The sequence below is a fragment of the Vipera berus genome (genome assembly GCF_964194415.1).
Source record: "Vipera berus genome assembly, chromosome: 6".
Lineage (NCBI taxonomy): Eukaryota > Metazoa > Chordata > Lepidosauria > Squamata > Viperidae > Vipera > Vipera berus.
Window position 1 is genome coordinate 20,561,490 of NC_138208.1, and position 14,389 is coordinate 20,575,878.

Below are 14,389 nucleotides of genomic sequence, written 5' to 3' on the forward strand. Positions count from 1 at the left end.
TTTCCCCTACAGTAGAAATTGCTGTAGAATAAATAATACCCCAAGCAGAAACCAACACTACAGGTGTATTTGCCAACTGCTTCACCTGTAATCTTTCCATTTGTTAACATTATATATATCATGGAGAAGGAAGCAAGCAGTAAAAATTACATCCATTTTGGATGTTGGTTAATTTTACTGTTCTAACTCCAGTCTCCCCATTTTAAAGAAAGTTGTGGAGAAGATAGTAGTTGTATAACTGCAAAGAGCCCAGGAGGAAATGTTTTATTTGGATCCCTTAGAGCTGGTTTCAAGTCTGTGGCTGGTATTAACCTTACATAGATTGCTCTTGTGCACAAACTATGAACAGATCAGGGCAATGAAAATTATTCTCTATGAGGAAGGTAGATAGTTTCTAAATAAGATAGATGGACAGACAGACAGACAGATGCAGCTCCCCTGGTCTTGCTTGTCCTATTAGGGCGTTTGATAGCATCAGTCAGGTATCTTACTGAACTGACTTTGAGGTACTATTTCCTGTGGGAAGCAGTATTCTCATACTTAACATCTATATGAAGCTATTGGGTAAAGTAGGGTAAGGATGATTACATTCAGGCTTAATCTCAGCACAACAGACTAGTTATGGATTCAGAAGCCTTTCATTACTAGAGATAATCCAATTTTGAATCACTCTGTTTCTGTCCTGTGTAGAATTAATTTGTATCTTAGGGGTCATTTTAGATGCACCTGCTACCTGAAGAAAAGGTAACTAGGAAATGCCCTGCCCAATTTCATCTGGTCAAACCAGTTATAATAGCCTTTTTTAGGCTGCCCTACTCACAGTGACACATGCTGACTAATTTAATGCACTCTACATGGGCTGCCCTTGAAGACAACCCAGAAGCTTCTTCTGGTCCAGAATGCAATGGCTTATGTAATGATAGGAACTGATAGATTTTCACAGATACCATTTTACCAGAAAGAGATGTCTAGTGATGAGTTTGATTCTGGGGACAATTTCAGATGCTTTGGGATAGCCCAGATAAAAAAATAGACACTGCAAGAAAGTTTTGGTTGGTCCTATCATAAAAACCTTTCCTGAGAGCCTTGGGAATACACTACTGATAAACCAGATTTTATGGATTGGATGTTGTGGTTGTTGGTCAGAATACTGCTGCTTTATTTTCTTATTGTTTATGTCTTATTTAAAGCTTACTTGAGCTTTGTTGGATTGAATGGCATATAAAAGAGAAATGGATCAATCATTCAGTCAGTCTGATCTGGTTAACCTGACTCAGGGAACTATGAAAATAAAACTGGTTTGAAACTACTAAAGATTTTCCCCCATTGACCTCAAGTGTGGTCAACCATTGAACCAAACTATTAGGAATGCCAAAACCTTGGGGGGGAAAGTGGAAAGAACTCCAGAGGACTGATACAAAATAGGACATATGGTACAAATAACCAAGACAAACAAATAACCCAGCAGCTTTACTTTTATCAGGTAAGGTAAAGGTAAAGGTTCCCCCGCACATGCGTGCTAGTTGTTTCCGACTCTAGGGGCCGGTGCTCATCTCCGTTTCAAAGCCAAAGAGCCAGCGCTTGTCCGAGGAGGTCTCCGTGGTCATGTGGCCGGCATGACTAGACGCCAAAGGCGCACGGAACGCTGTTACCTTCCCACTGTAGTGGTCCCTATTTTTCTACTTGCATTTTTACGTGCTTTCGAACTGCTAGGTTGGCAGAAGCTGGGACAAGTAACAGGCGCTCACTCTGTTACGCGGCACTCGGGATTCGACCCGCCAAACTGCCTGTCCTAACCCACTGAGCCACCGCGTCCCTTATCAGGTACTGTACATTTAAAAGTTCTTTCCAATTTTGTACTTACTCGAGAAATCTCTGCTAAATGTGTATTCATATCTTGATCACTCACTTGTACCATCTGGCGAATACCTCTATAATAACTAGAAAAAAATGTTTTAGCTGAAATAACAACCTTTAAAAATACTTCAACACTTTGTACTGAATTTACGACATTTTCTTAATAGATATTACTAGATTGAACTAGAACTTTTAAAGGATAGTTGCTGATTTTCATCTTGGATATATTTATATAAAAAGATCTGATCTCCTCCTTATAGATTAATGTCAGGAACTGAAGTTTTCTCCATGCTGGATTTTGCAGGATTTCAGACAGTGCAATTATTGACAGCTAAAATAAATCAAAATAGCAATAGTTTCTTATGATGTAGAAACTATTGGCCAGGGATTAGCAATATTACAGGGACAGGCTACAAGAAACTATCCGCTATTGTCATGAGAAGAGATGGAACCATCTTTTGGTCTATTTTAGGGGAATAATGTCTCCATGCTTATTCTTAACTGTCTTAACCAGGGGTCTTCAAACGTGACTCTTTTATGACTTGTGGACTTCAACTCCCAGAATTCCTCCTAGCTGTGGAATTCTGGCGTGCCTGGCCAAGGAATTCTGGGAGTTGAAGTCCACAAATCATAAAAGGGCCAAGTTTGAAGACCCCTGGTCTTAACTCTAGAAAATCACATTTGGGGCATTTTTTGGTTGGGAATTTAAGAATATTGGAAGACATCCATTTTCATCAACATTTTCAACTTTAGACAAAATTCATGAAAAAAACGGACTGTCAAAACTGTTCACTTTTTGCTGTCGAATTTTGGCAGAGAAACTTTAGGATAGCCATGGGTTGTTAAGGGTCTGCTTATGGCTCATAAGCTATTTATATCTGGTGGTATTATGGCCCAAATCCCTGCCAGCCTTTCTCCTATTCTAAGAGCTGGAGGAGAACACTTGATACTTATAAGCTAACCAGGGCTAGCCAAATAGGGTGCTTGGAGGACAAGACATAGAGGTAAATGACTTCCTATAGAGCTTTCAAGTCAATAGAGCTTCTATTACATTCATTCCTCCTTATACCTTATTTTGAACATAAGCATTTCAGTGATTGGCTGCTCTTAAACCCACTAAAGGCTCATAGGCTTGACTTATACTACAATTTAGACCAGAATTTCCATCACTAAATGATGTGGTTATAAAGCGAGATGTCACATGACCATATTACCTAGCAATCACAATCCCGGCATTCCTGGTTGTCATTGTTAATCTAAAATCACAGACTGTTAAGCAGAATGGGTCTCAGGTAAGAAGTGTGGGGGTGCCATGGGGAGATGGGGGAAAGCCCCAATTGCCCCATCACCCTATGTTACACAGGTGCTACTGTGCCCAGCTGACCTTCACTGTTTTCCTACTGCTTCTAATGTGCACCCAGCCTGACCCTACTGTATTCTGGTCCTGCCGAGTCTTCTTCTGAAAGCTTTTTCTGTCATTCTCCAAATCACTTGTGCCGTTCCTTCTCCAAATCGCATGTCCCATTCTAGTGATCCTTTAGAGACCTTTTGGTGTTCCCCAGTTCTCAAAGAACAGGTGTGCTATTTGGAGAATGGCAGGAGTCCTGTTCTCAAAGTGCTTTGGAAGTCCTCATTCTCTAAATTGCATACCTGTTCTTGCGAGAACTGGGGAAGACCAGAAGTTTTCTGAAGAATCTCAAGAAGAGGATGCACAATTTGAGAATGAGTGGTACATGCAATTTGGAGAATGAAGTCTTGCAAAGCACCATGACAACGGGGGTCCTGATGATTTCCAAATAATGTTCCTATTCTTGTGAGTCTTTGAGAAGACCAGGAAGTTTCTAGACCATGAGAACGAGGCACACAATTTGGGGAAGGAATTGGGAGTGTGATTTAGAGAAGTAATTTGGAGAACAGTGTGTATGGCCTCAGGAAGAAGTCCTGGTGTGGCCAAATGCTGCCTTGCATAAGGTAACTTTGGGCACGAGCACTGTCATAACTGTGAATGGTCAATGGACAAATGGTCATAAATTGAAGACTACCAGTATGGTCCAACATGACCTCCCTAATCAGCTGTCTAGCACGATGCTTTCTTGTGGTTCCCAAATAGATTCATTAGTAGAGAAACTGTAATAAGGATATGGCTCATTTGAGTATCTGCTATACCCCAGCACATTTTGAGGGGCAAGAGATCAAAAGGTACAGTAGAACAATCTGTGCAGCTATCTAAAGCACCCACAAGCCCAAATTTCTCAGATTCAGCCCCAAATGTTTTATGTTGCTTTTGCTGATCTTCCAATTGGTAACTTCTTTAGAGTAAAGGCAGACCATTTTTTCTAGCCTACCTAGAAAATTTTTATTTCCGAGTAGATGATACCTTCTAAAAATTCAGGCCACAGGAAGTTTGCTAAATCTTTATGATATTATAAACATTTGCTTCCTGACAGATATGTTGTCATACTTTTTTCATTTTTGAAAGTGTTTCTTGGATGGGGAATTAAGTAAGTATCTTATTTCCTAAATCCATACTACGCACAAACATACACACATGCCTGAATCAAACAGGGAAAGCCATCAGAGTGAAATACTGGAATAAAATACAAAGGGAAAAATAATGATTTTTTTAAAGCCATTAATAAATTCAAATGTTGCAAAATCATTCTACACATTAAATCAGATTCATTTGGCATTGCTAAATTTCTGTCTATTTTGAAAATGAATATATTACTGTTATATTATTTGAGTTTATCATTCTTTTGTCTAATTGCCAGGTCACTTTTATCATGATAAATATTCTAGTAAAATTATTTTTATCTTGATCATTTTTACTCAGGATATATTTAGAACCAACTTGCCCTAAGCAGAGATACGGTGTGAGAAACAAACGTTTTGTCCAGAGAATATAAAATAATAAGTTGTAGTTCTCTCTACTTACTCTTCCACCATTTTCTTATATGTAGAGATCTCTTTTGCATAGAGTAATTTGTTACTTGGAGAATCCTGAAAAACAGAAAGCAATGAACCTGATTTTTGAAACTCATAGATTTGTTTTTTCCTAGCATTGCAGAAATTTGAAATAGAAAATCCATTCCCTTCAATAAGGTGTATGTCACAGCATTGTGAGTAATAAGGTATACATAATTCAAAATCTGCTTGATGACAGGTATAGGATCATGACTGAAGTTCTACCCCTGTTGTTGACTACGATGCTAGGATCATCAACTTGTACTTTCTCCTTCCTTTATGGATGCTGCTGCATACCATTTGGAAAGCAGAATATTGATATGTTATATCAACAGCAAGAAGAAAACTCATGGCATTTAAGAGTTATTTACCTTTCAAAACAAGCACGAAAGAGAGAGACAACCCCCCCCCCAAATCTGTTGCTGCTGTTGGGAAAGCAATTCTTCACAGGCCATGTAAACATCTATAGAGAATCCAATTTCTGAAGAGCAGATTAATCCTCCTTCAGCATCTGTATTCTGAAGCCTCAGAATACATTTTCTTTATTGCTACCTCCTGCTCATGTGTTTATTCAAATGTAACAGCGACATTGTGATTCTTTCTCTGCCCTCTACCCTTTCCAGTCCTACCTCTCTTTCTAGTTACTCTCTCTCACAAGATCTACTAGACCTCATCAACCCTGTGTACAAGCAGTTCTGACTGGACTCAGCGTATATTTTTCTTGATACCAGGACTACCAGAAAGAAATTAATTAGAGAAAAATTTAACTAAGCCATCCATTTTGGGTGGATTTACTAAATGTCCAGATGCCAGAGAAACAGGTAGGGAGAAATAAATGCTGGCAGTTTTTCTGACAGAAGGGATAAGTAGTTATTACTCAACAATGGTGACATCATTTTTTAAGTAACTAAAAAATTCTATCATTAGATGCATGATAGAAACTGCAGGAAATAAATATTCCTGATTCTGTGAAGCCGCATAAATACAGGTGATGAAAAAAATGAATTAATGCCTTTAATAAAGACTTTTCTCTATTAGTCTTCCCAACCCGGTGTCTTCTAGATGTATTCAGTTTTAACTCCTTTAGTATAGTTGGCTTCTAGGGCAATAGGACTGAGGAAAGTGGTTACAGATTGCTGTGTGTATCAAAGACATAGAACTGAAGATAAAGTTTTACCCTGCTTAGTTTGTGCTCTGTTCTTGTGCAAGCATCCATGAAAGTTTGTGCAATGACTGATAAGGAAGCATCTACTACTTCATGAACGTGAACATCAAAGATGAAATGGGGATTTTTCAATATGTTCACCCAGAACCTAAGGGGCAAGCTGGAAAGAAAACAATAAATAACTGAAACCGGTATTCAGGAGTGAATGAAAAGGTAATACTAACAACCAAAAAGTGTTATCGTTAGTAGATCACTCTACCATAATATATCATTTGATTATATACTTTAGGTACAAAGTATGCTTCTTTGCACATTATCATAAACAGGAATTCATGACATTTGGATTAATAGGATCAAGCACGCATGTCCATACATTCTACCTTATTATTTCTGCTTTGCTCCTCTTGGCAACCCAAATAGCTAACTAAATCATGACTGGCTTGCTATTATATTCAAAGTTCTATTCATGGACTTGTTGGTGTTGATTTGGATTCTTTAGGAGAGCAACAAAGCAGAGCGTGGTTTCAACAAATGCTAAGCATATCCCAGATAGTGTTTTCTCAGTTTATATGAGGAGCACAAGTAGAATAAATAAGCCAGAATGCACCAATGAGCTTACTTATGCTGAGTAACCCAGAAGATTTCTACCTTAATGTGTCATAAGCTTCCACAATGTGCTTGTATGCTAAAAAGAATTTAAATTATCTGAATGGCAATTTGGCTAGCTATGGGTCAAAAAGCTCCATGATGCAAACAAATGCTAGTTTATTTAGCAAAAGCTCTTTAGCTCTGTAATAAAGATTTCTATGCAGTTGTAAGATTCTGACTATTTGGTCAAAATGCAGAAGCTTAGCGCTCATGCTGCTGATAAGTATTGATTCCAAAGGAAAGTCCAGTTACAGAAAGAATAGAGGTAAAGGTTTTCAAATTAAGCTCAACATTTGGTAGACAAAAGTGAAACAAGAAAGAATCTGGGCTGCCATACATTCTGTGCCGCGTCTAGAGCTTTTCAGGTGTATCAAGCAATAGCAACAAAAGTGAGTAGCCCTTCTCTTTTGTAAAATTGGGCTACTGATTTCAGTGAACATCTAGAAAATTCTATAGACAAATCCTTTGTTGTGATCCCACTGTGACCTCCAGTGTTGGGGCTCACTGTGCAGACCACCACCTAGTATTTGTGAATATTGGCTTTTCACTAATGTCACATGATGTTGTAGATGAAGGGACTGTTCACCATTATGTATGGTGAGTTATATACTCCTTTGTAACGGCTGAAAAAGGCTGCTTAAATTAGGGAGAATTCCAATCTCCTGTTTTAATGTTTCCATCCTCCTCCTTTAATAGTTTGTTCAATATATTCTGTCTGATTTCTCCTTTGTTTGTCAAATCTTTGCATCACTTCATTTTTAGTAATTGTTTTTTATTCACTATCAATAATTTATGCCACCCAGAGTTATTGTGAACTGGGCAGCTTTTCAAATTTAATAAATTAAATTACACTGAATCTTGAGGTTTTCCAAAAGTTTGTGGTTGAGCAATATGAGTACCCAGAATAGCCAGTGTGATGCAGTGGTTAAAAAAATGAACTAGATTGGAAAGTCTCAGAATCAAACCATCTTCAGCCCAAGACATCACTGAATTATACTGGACTGGTCATTCTTTCAGAGTCTAGCCTAACCCAGACTTCCTGCTCTGGGGATAAAAGTAAGGGAGAACCCTGTATTTGCTTATCTCGAATGAAGGCAATGAGGGATACAAATTTAATAAATAATAAATAAGTAAAATGCATCTGTTTGAAATAGAAACTGTGACCATTGAGCTACATACTTGCATACACTTTTTATTATTAGGTATATGGCAATTTCCCCAACATTAGAAAGGGGTCATGTAATGGTTGATTCCTGAGCTGATAAAGATTTAGAAGACAGTTGTGTAAAAGGCCAGGAACAAGGTTTACCTTTCTCAGCAAAGAGGCTTGTTAGCTCACAATTAGAGGGAAAAGCAAAGAGGTCTCTCATATAAGATCCCATGAAATTACAATCATTTACATTTTTGAAGTAAAAAAATAATTGTTTTATCTGCTTTCAATACTCTATGTTTCAGAGTCATTCTGAACTAGACAGCTTTACAAATTTAATTTTAAAAAAATGCATATGTTGAACCCTTTTCTGGAAGCTTGATATAAAACTTGCTTAATTCTCATTTTTAGCCATAGTAATAACAAATAAAAAGAAAAGAAACAAACGAACTTCCTGATAGTTAATGATGTACTATTTTTTCCCCCAGCTACCTGTTTGTTTTCCAGATGTGGATGGTGTCCTCATCTTTGATATCATGCTTCTCTGCTTGCTCATCAAGAAAGTCAAAGAAATATTTCACAGCTGGTGGAACAACATGGTGTGAATCAAGTACACTATGGAAAACGTTATCTACAAATTGCTGAAGTGTTCCCTAAAGGGGGAAAAGCACACACACAGTACAAACATTAAAAAATCAGGTTATGGTGTTAAGTGTAACATTTTCCAGCAGATCCTTTCAATTTATATGGCTGCTTCCTAAATTGACTTATAGTCATCTGTACAAGACTTTATCCCAAATGGCCACAGAATCACAGTGGCTCCAAGTGCTGCATTTTTCAACTATAAATGGTTTGTAAATGCTCTTATGAACATAAAACGAACAGTCATAACAAATATTCCAGGGACTTCAGAAAGAATAATTCTCTGCTCTGTTTAAAGAGGTGGCAATTTCAGCATTGTGGCTCAGGGAGAACAGAAGACTCTAGTCTGAAATAAATGGGCAAACCAATAGCAGGAATTAGTGGGAGAGTATTGTACTTAGAACTGAGCTTTCTGGGTATATTACAACAACAATAAGGAGCTGAGGGGTGCACTTGATTTTTATATGATTTAATAACTTTAGTAAAGTTCAGTATTTCTTATAACAAGTGTGTGGATGGATGAAGGAAGGAAGGATGGAAAGAGAGAGAAAAAGAAAGAGAAAAAGGAGAAAGAGAAAGAAAGAGAGAGAGAGAGAGAGAGAGAAAGAAAGAGAGAGAAAAAGAGAAAGAAAGAAAGAATGTGCACTTACTGCACTCAAACAACGCATCAAAGATCTGGAAATCCAATAAGCCTGCTCTTCCCAAGAATATTTTTTTGAGCAGTCAAACTCCTCCTTTTAAAGTAGTGAGATACTTATAACATATAACTGTCCCCAAAATCTGAACATTAGCATGCTGAAATGCACTTCCCACAGAGATTTTGGACGGCCAATACAAAAACCCCCATATGAGCTGAGATTGTACCCCTGTGGACAAGCAGCTATTGAAAGTACAGCTCATGTCCTGCTATACTACATCTTCTATAAGGACTCATAGACTCAATTTATAACACCTTGCATAATAAAATACCAGGAAAAATTGATCTCTTCTTTGTACAACTGCTGTTATCAGATCAGAACAGACTAGTTTCTTTGAATGTAGCCAAATTTTGTTATATTAGTGGCATACATTTGTATGCCAAATCACTCTAACTGCCCACTGATAGTCCACCCCTAATTATAATAGGAAGGAAGGAAGGAAGGAAGGAAGGAAGGAAGGAAGGAAGGAAGGAAGGAAGGATTACCTTTGGAAAATAATTATATTTAATTGGGATGCATAAACACAAGAAGAAGACTTGTGCAATCCAGTTGGAGATCTTGCTAATAAGCCAAGGATTTTCATACAAAATCAATTTGGCTTGATGAAATTTTAACTGGTCCTTTCTGTCACATTTTCTACAGATACTGTTAAGCAGATTTGGCTATCTTTACACAACAATAAACAGCTCACAAATGAACTTCAATATACTTTACATGAAATTATGCACTAAGTTGCTATAGATACTCGTATTAATGATTACAGAAGAGGACCTCCTGAGAAATTGTTCCTGGGCTTTAAACTAATTTAAGCCCTATTTAGGCATGCAACTTTCCATTTATATGAACAATCCTGCTGGGCGTTCCTACAGATCAGTCATATAATGTATCCCTAGGCCAGTCATCTGCTTATTCAGCATGAACCTCTCTGAGGGGAACTGCTCTGGCATATAGAGTATCACGTGATCTAGAAACCTATGATGTACACCCAGAGTCTTTTGCAGAAATTGGTGCTATTCATGCAGAACCTATAAAGGTATTTAGCACCAAGGACAATGGACTCTACTCTGCCATTTTCCAAATTTATCAATACCTAATTATAGATAACTCAGGTATTTAGAATTTATCAACACAGCCTAAATAACTACATAGACAGGATAAGTCTACATATATGATTTTAAAAAGCCCCAGTATTATGGGCTTTTTTAAAATTAAAGTTTAAACTGGGCTTGGTTTCTTTGAAACAGATAAGGAGGAGCATTCTAGAAATAGATTAAAACAGAACTTTTTTGGGGGAATGGCTGTGGTAAAAAATGAGCTAGTGTTTTCTGATTTTGGTTGCTTCTATTTGTTTAATCACTGCTATACTGCATATTTTGTGGAATTTTTTTATTTTTATTATGGAGACCCCCCAAAACATAGATATATGAATCTAATAAATAAATAAATAAATAAATAAATAAATAAATAAATAAATAAATAAATAAATAAATAAATAAATACATTTCTATTCTTCAGTCAGAGATTTAACAACAGTGTTAAATCATTATTCAGAACCTTTTTTGGGATGGTGTAAATGTTCAGAATTGAGGCTGTGGTGGCTATTGGGAATGACTATAACTTCAAAACAAAGGCTGGCATGGGTAGCAATAACCTATGATATCAATTTATCGGGATGCTCCATACCACATATATCTTGTTGCCCTTCTTTCTATTTCTTCTTTTTGGTATGAGATGAGCATTTTTTCCAACCTATAGTTCCCCATTTAATTTTTAGCTGTTAAGGTTACGGGGCTTAGGTTATGCTAAGGTTCATTCATGGAAATAATCATAATACTGAGGATTAATGTTTACTTGGCAGAGTCCTTTTTTTAAATGAACAGTGTCAGGAGAAGTAGGAAATATGGTAAGATACAAGAAAATGAAAACACTGGAATGTTTGTTTGGGAACTCTTGGGATTCTTTGTTATCTAATGGACACACAGTGGATTATTTCTTGAATTTTCAAAGAATAAGTTTATAAGCAAAGATGAAAAGACTTGAGTGGCTTTAACATCAATGAAGCTTAATTGAGATGTATTAATTTCAATGCAGCTACTCTAGGTATTTGTACCTAGCCAATGTCTTTAAATCTAAATCTTAATTCTAAAGGAAAATTCTACATCTAAACTCACTGTCTATTTAAACACAGTAAAACTTGGCTCTTGGCAGTCAATTTTACCTTCACAGAGAGTAGCCTTGTCAGGTAGATTTCAGTGATAGCTTTGGTCCTTTCCTTCTCCTTCATACTCCCTCTTTTTGATTTACCTTCATCAACTTCATCTGCTGGTCGAACTAGATGCCAGATCTTATTTTCTTCTTCCAATAAAGCATGTCCTGAATAAACCATAACATTTCAAAGCAATCAACAGATGAAATGAACTCCACTGACTGAGCAATTGATTGCCATGCCTAAAATAATGTCCTACCGTATTGCAACTAAATGCCATATTTAATGGCCTGCAACAAATATTATTTACGTTTCATAAATGAAAGGATCCCAAAGTAAAATCTAAGCTATATTATTCTTGCTTATAAATTCTAGATTTTCAAATGAATAAGTTGAGGTAATTTTAAAGTAAAACGGGAGGGCATTCCATGCCCCACTTTCTCTAATCCTCAGAGCTATTTCTGACCATGGTTGATCGTATTAGTTTGAAGAGGGGAAAGCACAAAAACAGTAAAGTAAGTCAGTATTCCCTAAACTCTGTTGTTAAATCTAGCTACGTCTACTTTGTGATATGGTTTCACCTATTTGTTATTCGTAGACCCTAAGAAATATAAAGTAGATCCCAGCAATTCAAAGTTTATCATACGTGTGCAAAATTTAACTTACACAGGTACTCTTCTACATTACTTATGACCACAATTGGGACCAGAATGTCCATTAGTAAGCAAAGCAGTTGTTAACTGAATTGTGCCCAATTTTCTGACCTTGTTTGTTATGTTGATAAGCAAATTACTGTCGTAAAGTGAATCATGCAGCGGTTAAATCTATCCAGCTTCCTCTGTTGACTTTCCAAATTGGAAGCTGGCTGGGAAGGTTGCAATGGTGATCAATGACTCTGGGATGATGCAACTGTTGTAAATATATGCTAATTGCCAAGTGTCCGAATTCTGATCACATGTCCGTGGGGATGTTGCAATGATGGTATGTTCTGAGTAGTGGTTTTAAGTCACTTTTTTTCAGTGCAGTTATAGCTTTGAATGGTTGCTAAATGAACAGTTGTAAGTAAATGACCACCTGCAGATACCCAAATGAACAAAGATTTCCTATTTGTTTTCCTATATTTATATTTAGGTCTTGGAACATTCTTAGGTAGTTACAGAAGTGATAAAATCTCTGGCTAAATCAAATTATAAAATACTTGATTTCTTACAGTCCCGAATGTCTTTATATTTTAGAAATGTCTCATAGACTTCATGTCTGAAGACACCAGAATCTGTTCATTTACAACACATCCCCTTTTGTTGATAATGAGATTCTTAAATCAGACACAGGCTGTGTGTAGGAAAAATCAGACAATTTTATGATAGGATCCTGTGATTTTTAAAAATCATGAGTGTGTAATTCCATTTACAGACGTATTTATACGTTCATCCCAATTTAAAAAATTTTCTCCTAAACTAAGATTGTAATGCATTCTTACATGGTGTGGGAACTGGAGACCTTAAAACAAAGCTACTTCCCATTCCACATCTCTTGAAGAGTATAAATGTAGTCCATCTGTTTAATTATATTGTACAGTTCAAAGCAAAATGGGCACCGTGAATGATATAAAGGTTTAAGCAATTACAAGTCTGCACATTAAATATAAAACTTTTGATCTACTGTATGAAGCTGAATAAATGTACAATAATGGCAACCAATTAAATACAGCCATGGTACACTCACAATGCGTGTATGTCAGAAAGGTCAAAGCATAAAAATATGTACATAATGACATTTCTAACAATTCTGAATTGTATTGTTTTTTATTCAGTTTCCAGCAGCATCATGACTTTTAGCAATCAGAGAAAAAGCCACTATGGTACATTGTTCTTCCTTTGGTAAGACTGATAATTCCAAGGCCAAAAAGTAATGAATACCTGCCATTTTGCAGAACTATTGATTTCAAAAGACCAATAATATGAAAAAATGCAAAATCTAAGCCGGCTGAACTTCAAACAGTTTTATGGTATAATGTCTATTGTAAATACTAAATTTGTAGTTCATGAGCCCTGGTGGCACAGTGGTTAAAGTGCAGTATTGCAAGCAAAGTGTGGTATTGCAGGCAAACTCTGCCCACAGCCCAGAATTTGATTCAGCCCTCCATTTTTCAGAGGTCATTAAAATGAGGACCCAGATTGTTAGGGACAATATGCAAATAATACTTATGTTGGAAAGAGAGTGCTGTAAAGTACTATGGGGCAGTATATAAGTCTAAATGCTATTGCTACTGCTATGAACCCAAGTACATAACCTATAAAACAAACAAATGGACTGTCACTTTGATGATACCATTATTTTCAGAATCATTTTCATAAACCAATGGTACTTGGATGATTCAAATCTTTAAAAATGAAGTCTGAAAATACCCTAGAGAACATTTTTTCATAATCATGGTAGCTTCTAATCCAGAAGACAAATCAAGGTTTACCAGCTGCAAAGATCATGACAACCACTAGATGGGAGCCAAGAGACACAGAAAACCTTGCTTTTAAATAGTAATGTCCGGAATTTTGCAGATAAAGATCTCTATCTAGGATGGAGAGTCTTTGCAAAACCACACTGATTTTTTTTCCAGATTTACTTTTCTATAAGGAAACAAAGAACTTGTGTTCCTCATATAAGTTTTAACATTCTACGATTGGAGAAAATGCTATAGATTATTAATAGTCAGGTTACTAATACATGGAGGTCAGCATGACTGGATTCTTATTTCCATGAAACTTATTACTACTCAACTGTGTGCTACATATGATGCTGGAATGTATACAGGAAACTGTATTATAGAAAGACTAAGACTGTAAGTTGGAAAGTGTCTGATTCATATCTTATCTCAATTATAAATCTTTGAAATAACATTGAACATTGTCATTATAATCAAGATGCCTTACAGAGATATACAAACCTCCTGGGATAAAGAGAAATAACTTGAGTTAAAATAAAATATTTGTTATTGTTAGAAGAACAAAGAAAAACTATAATGATTTTCTACTTGTATAAATGCAACATTTGTGAGAAGT

The 14,389-nt window shown here is 36.4% G+C and overlaps 1 protein-coding gene across 3 annotated transcripts in view; it reads right to left on the reverse strand.

Annotated features, from left to right (window-relative positions):
* The window catches only part of PLXNB2 (plexin B2), a 394,275-nt gene that overhangs the window by 2,577 nt on the left and 377,309 nt on the right, over positions 1-14,389 (reverse strand). For all 3 annotated transcript variants that reach the window (XM_081330942.1, XM_081330943.1, XM_081330941.1), the window contains 5 exons: positions 11,343-11,497; positions 8,277-8,437; positions 5,999-6,146; positions 4,793-4,857; positions 1,865-1,940 (listed from right to left, as the gene is read on the reverse strand). In XM_081330942.1, the coding sequence (XP_081187068.1) occupies positions 1,865-1,940; positions 4,793-4,857; positions 5,999-6,146; positions 8,277-8,437; positions 11,343-11,497 (605 nt within the window). The remainder of the gene's footprint in view (positions 1-1,864; positions 1,941-4,792; positions 4,858-5,998; positions 6,147-8,276; positions 8,438-11,342; positions 11,498-14,389) is intronic.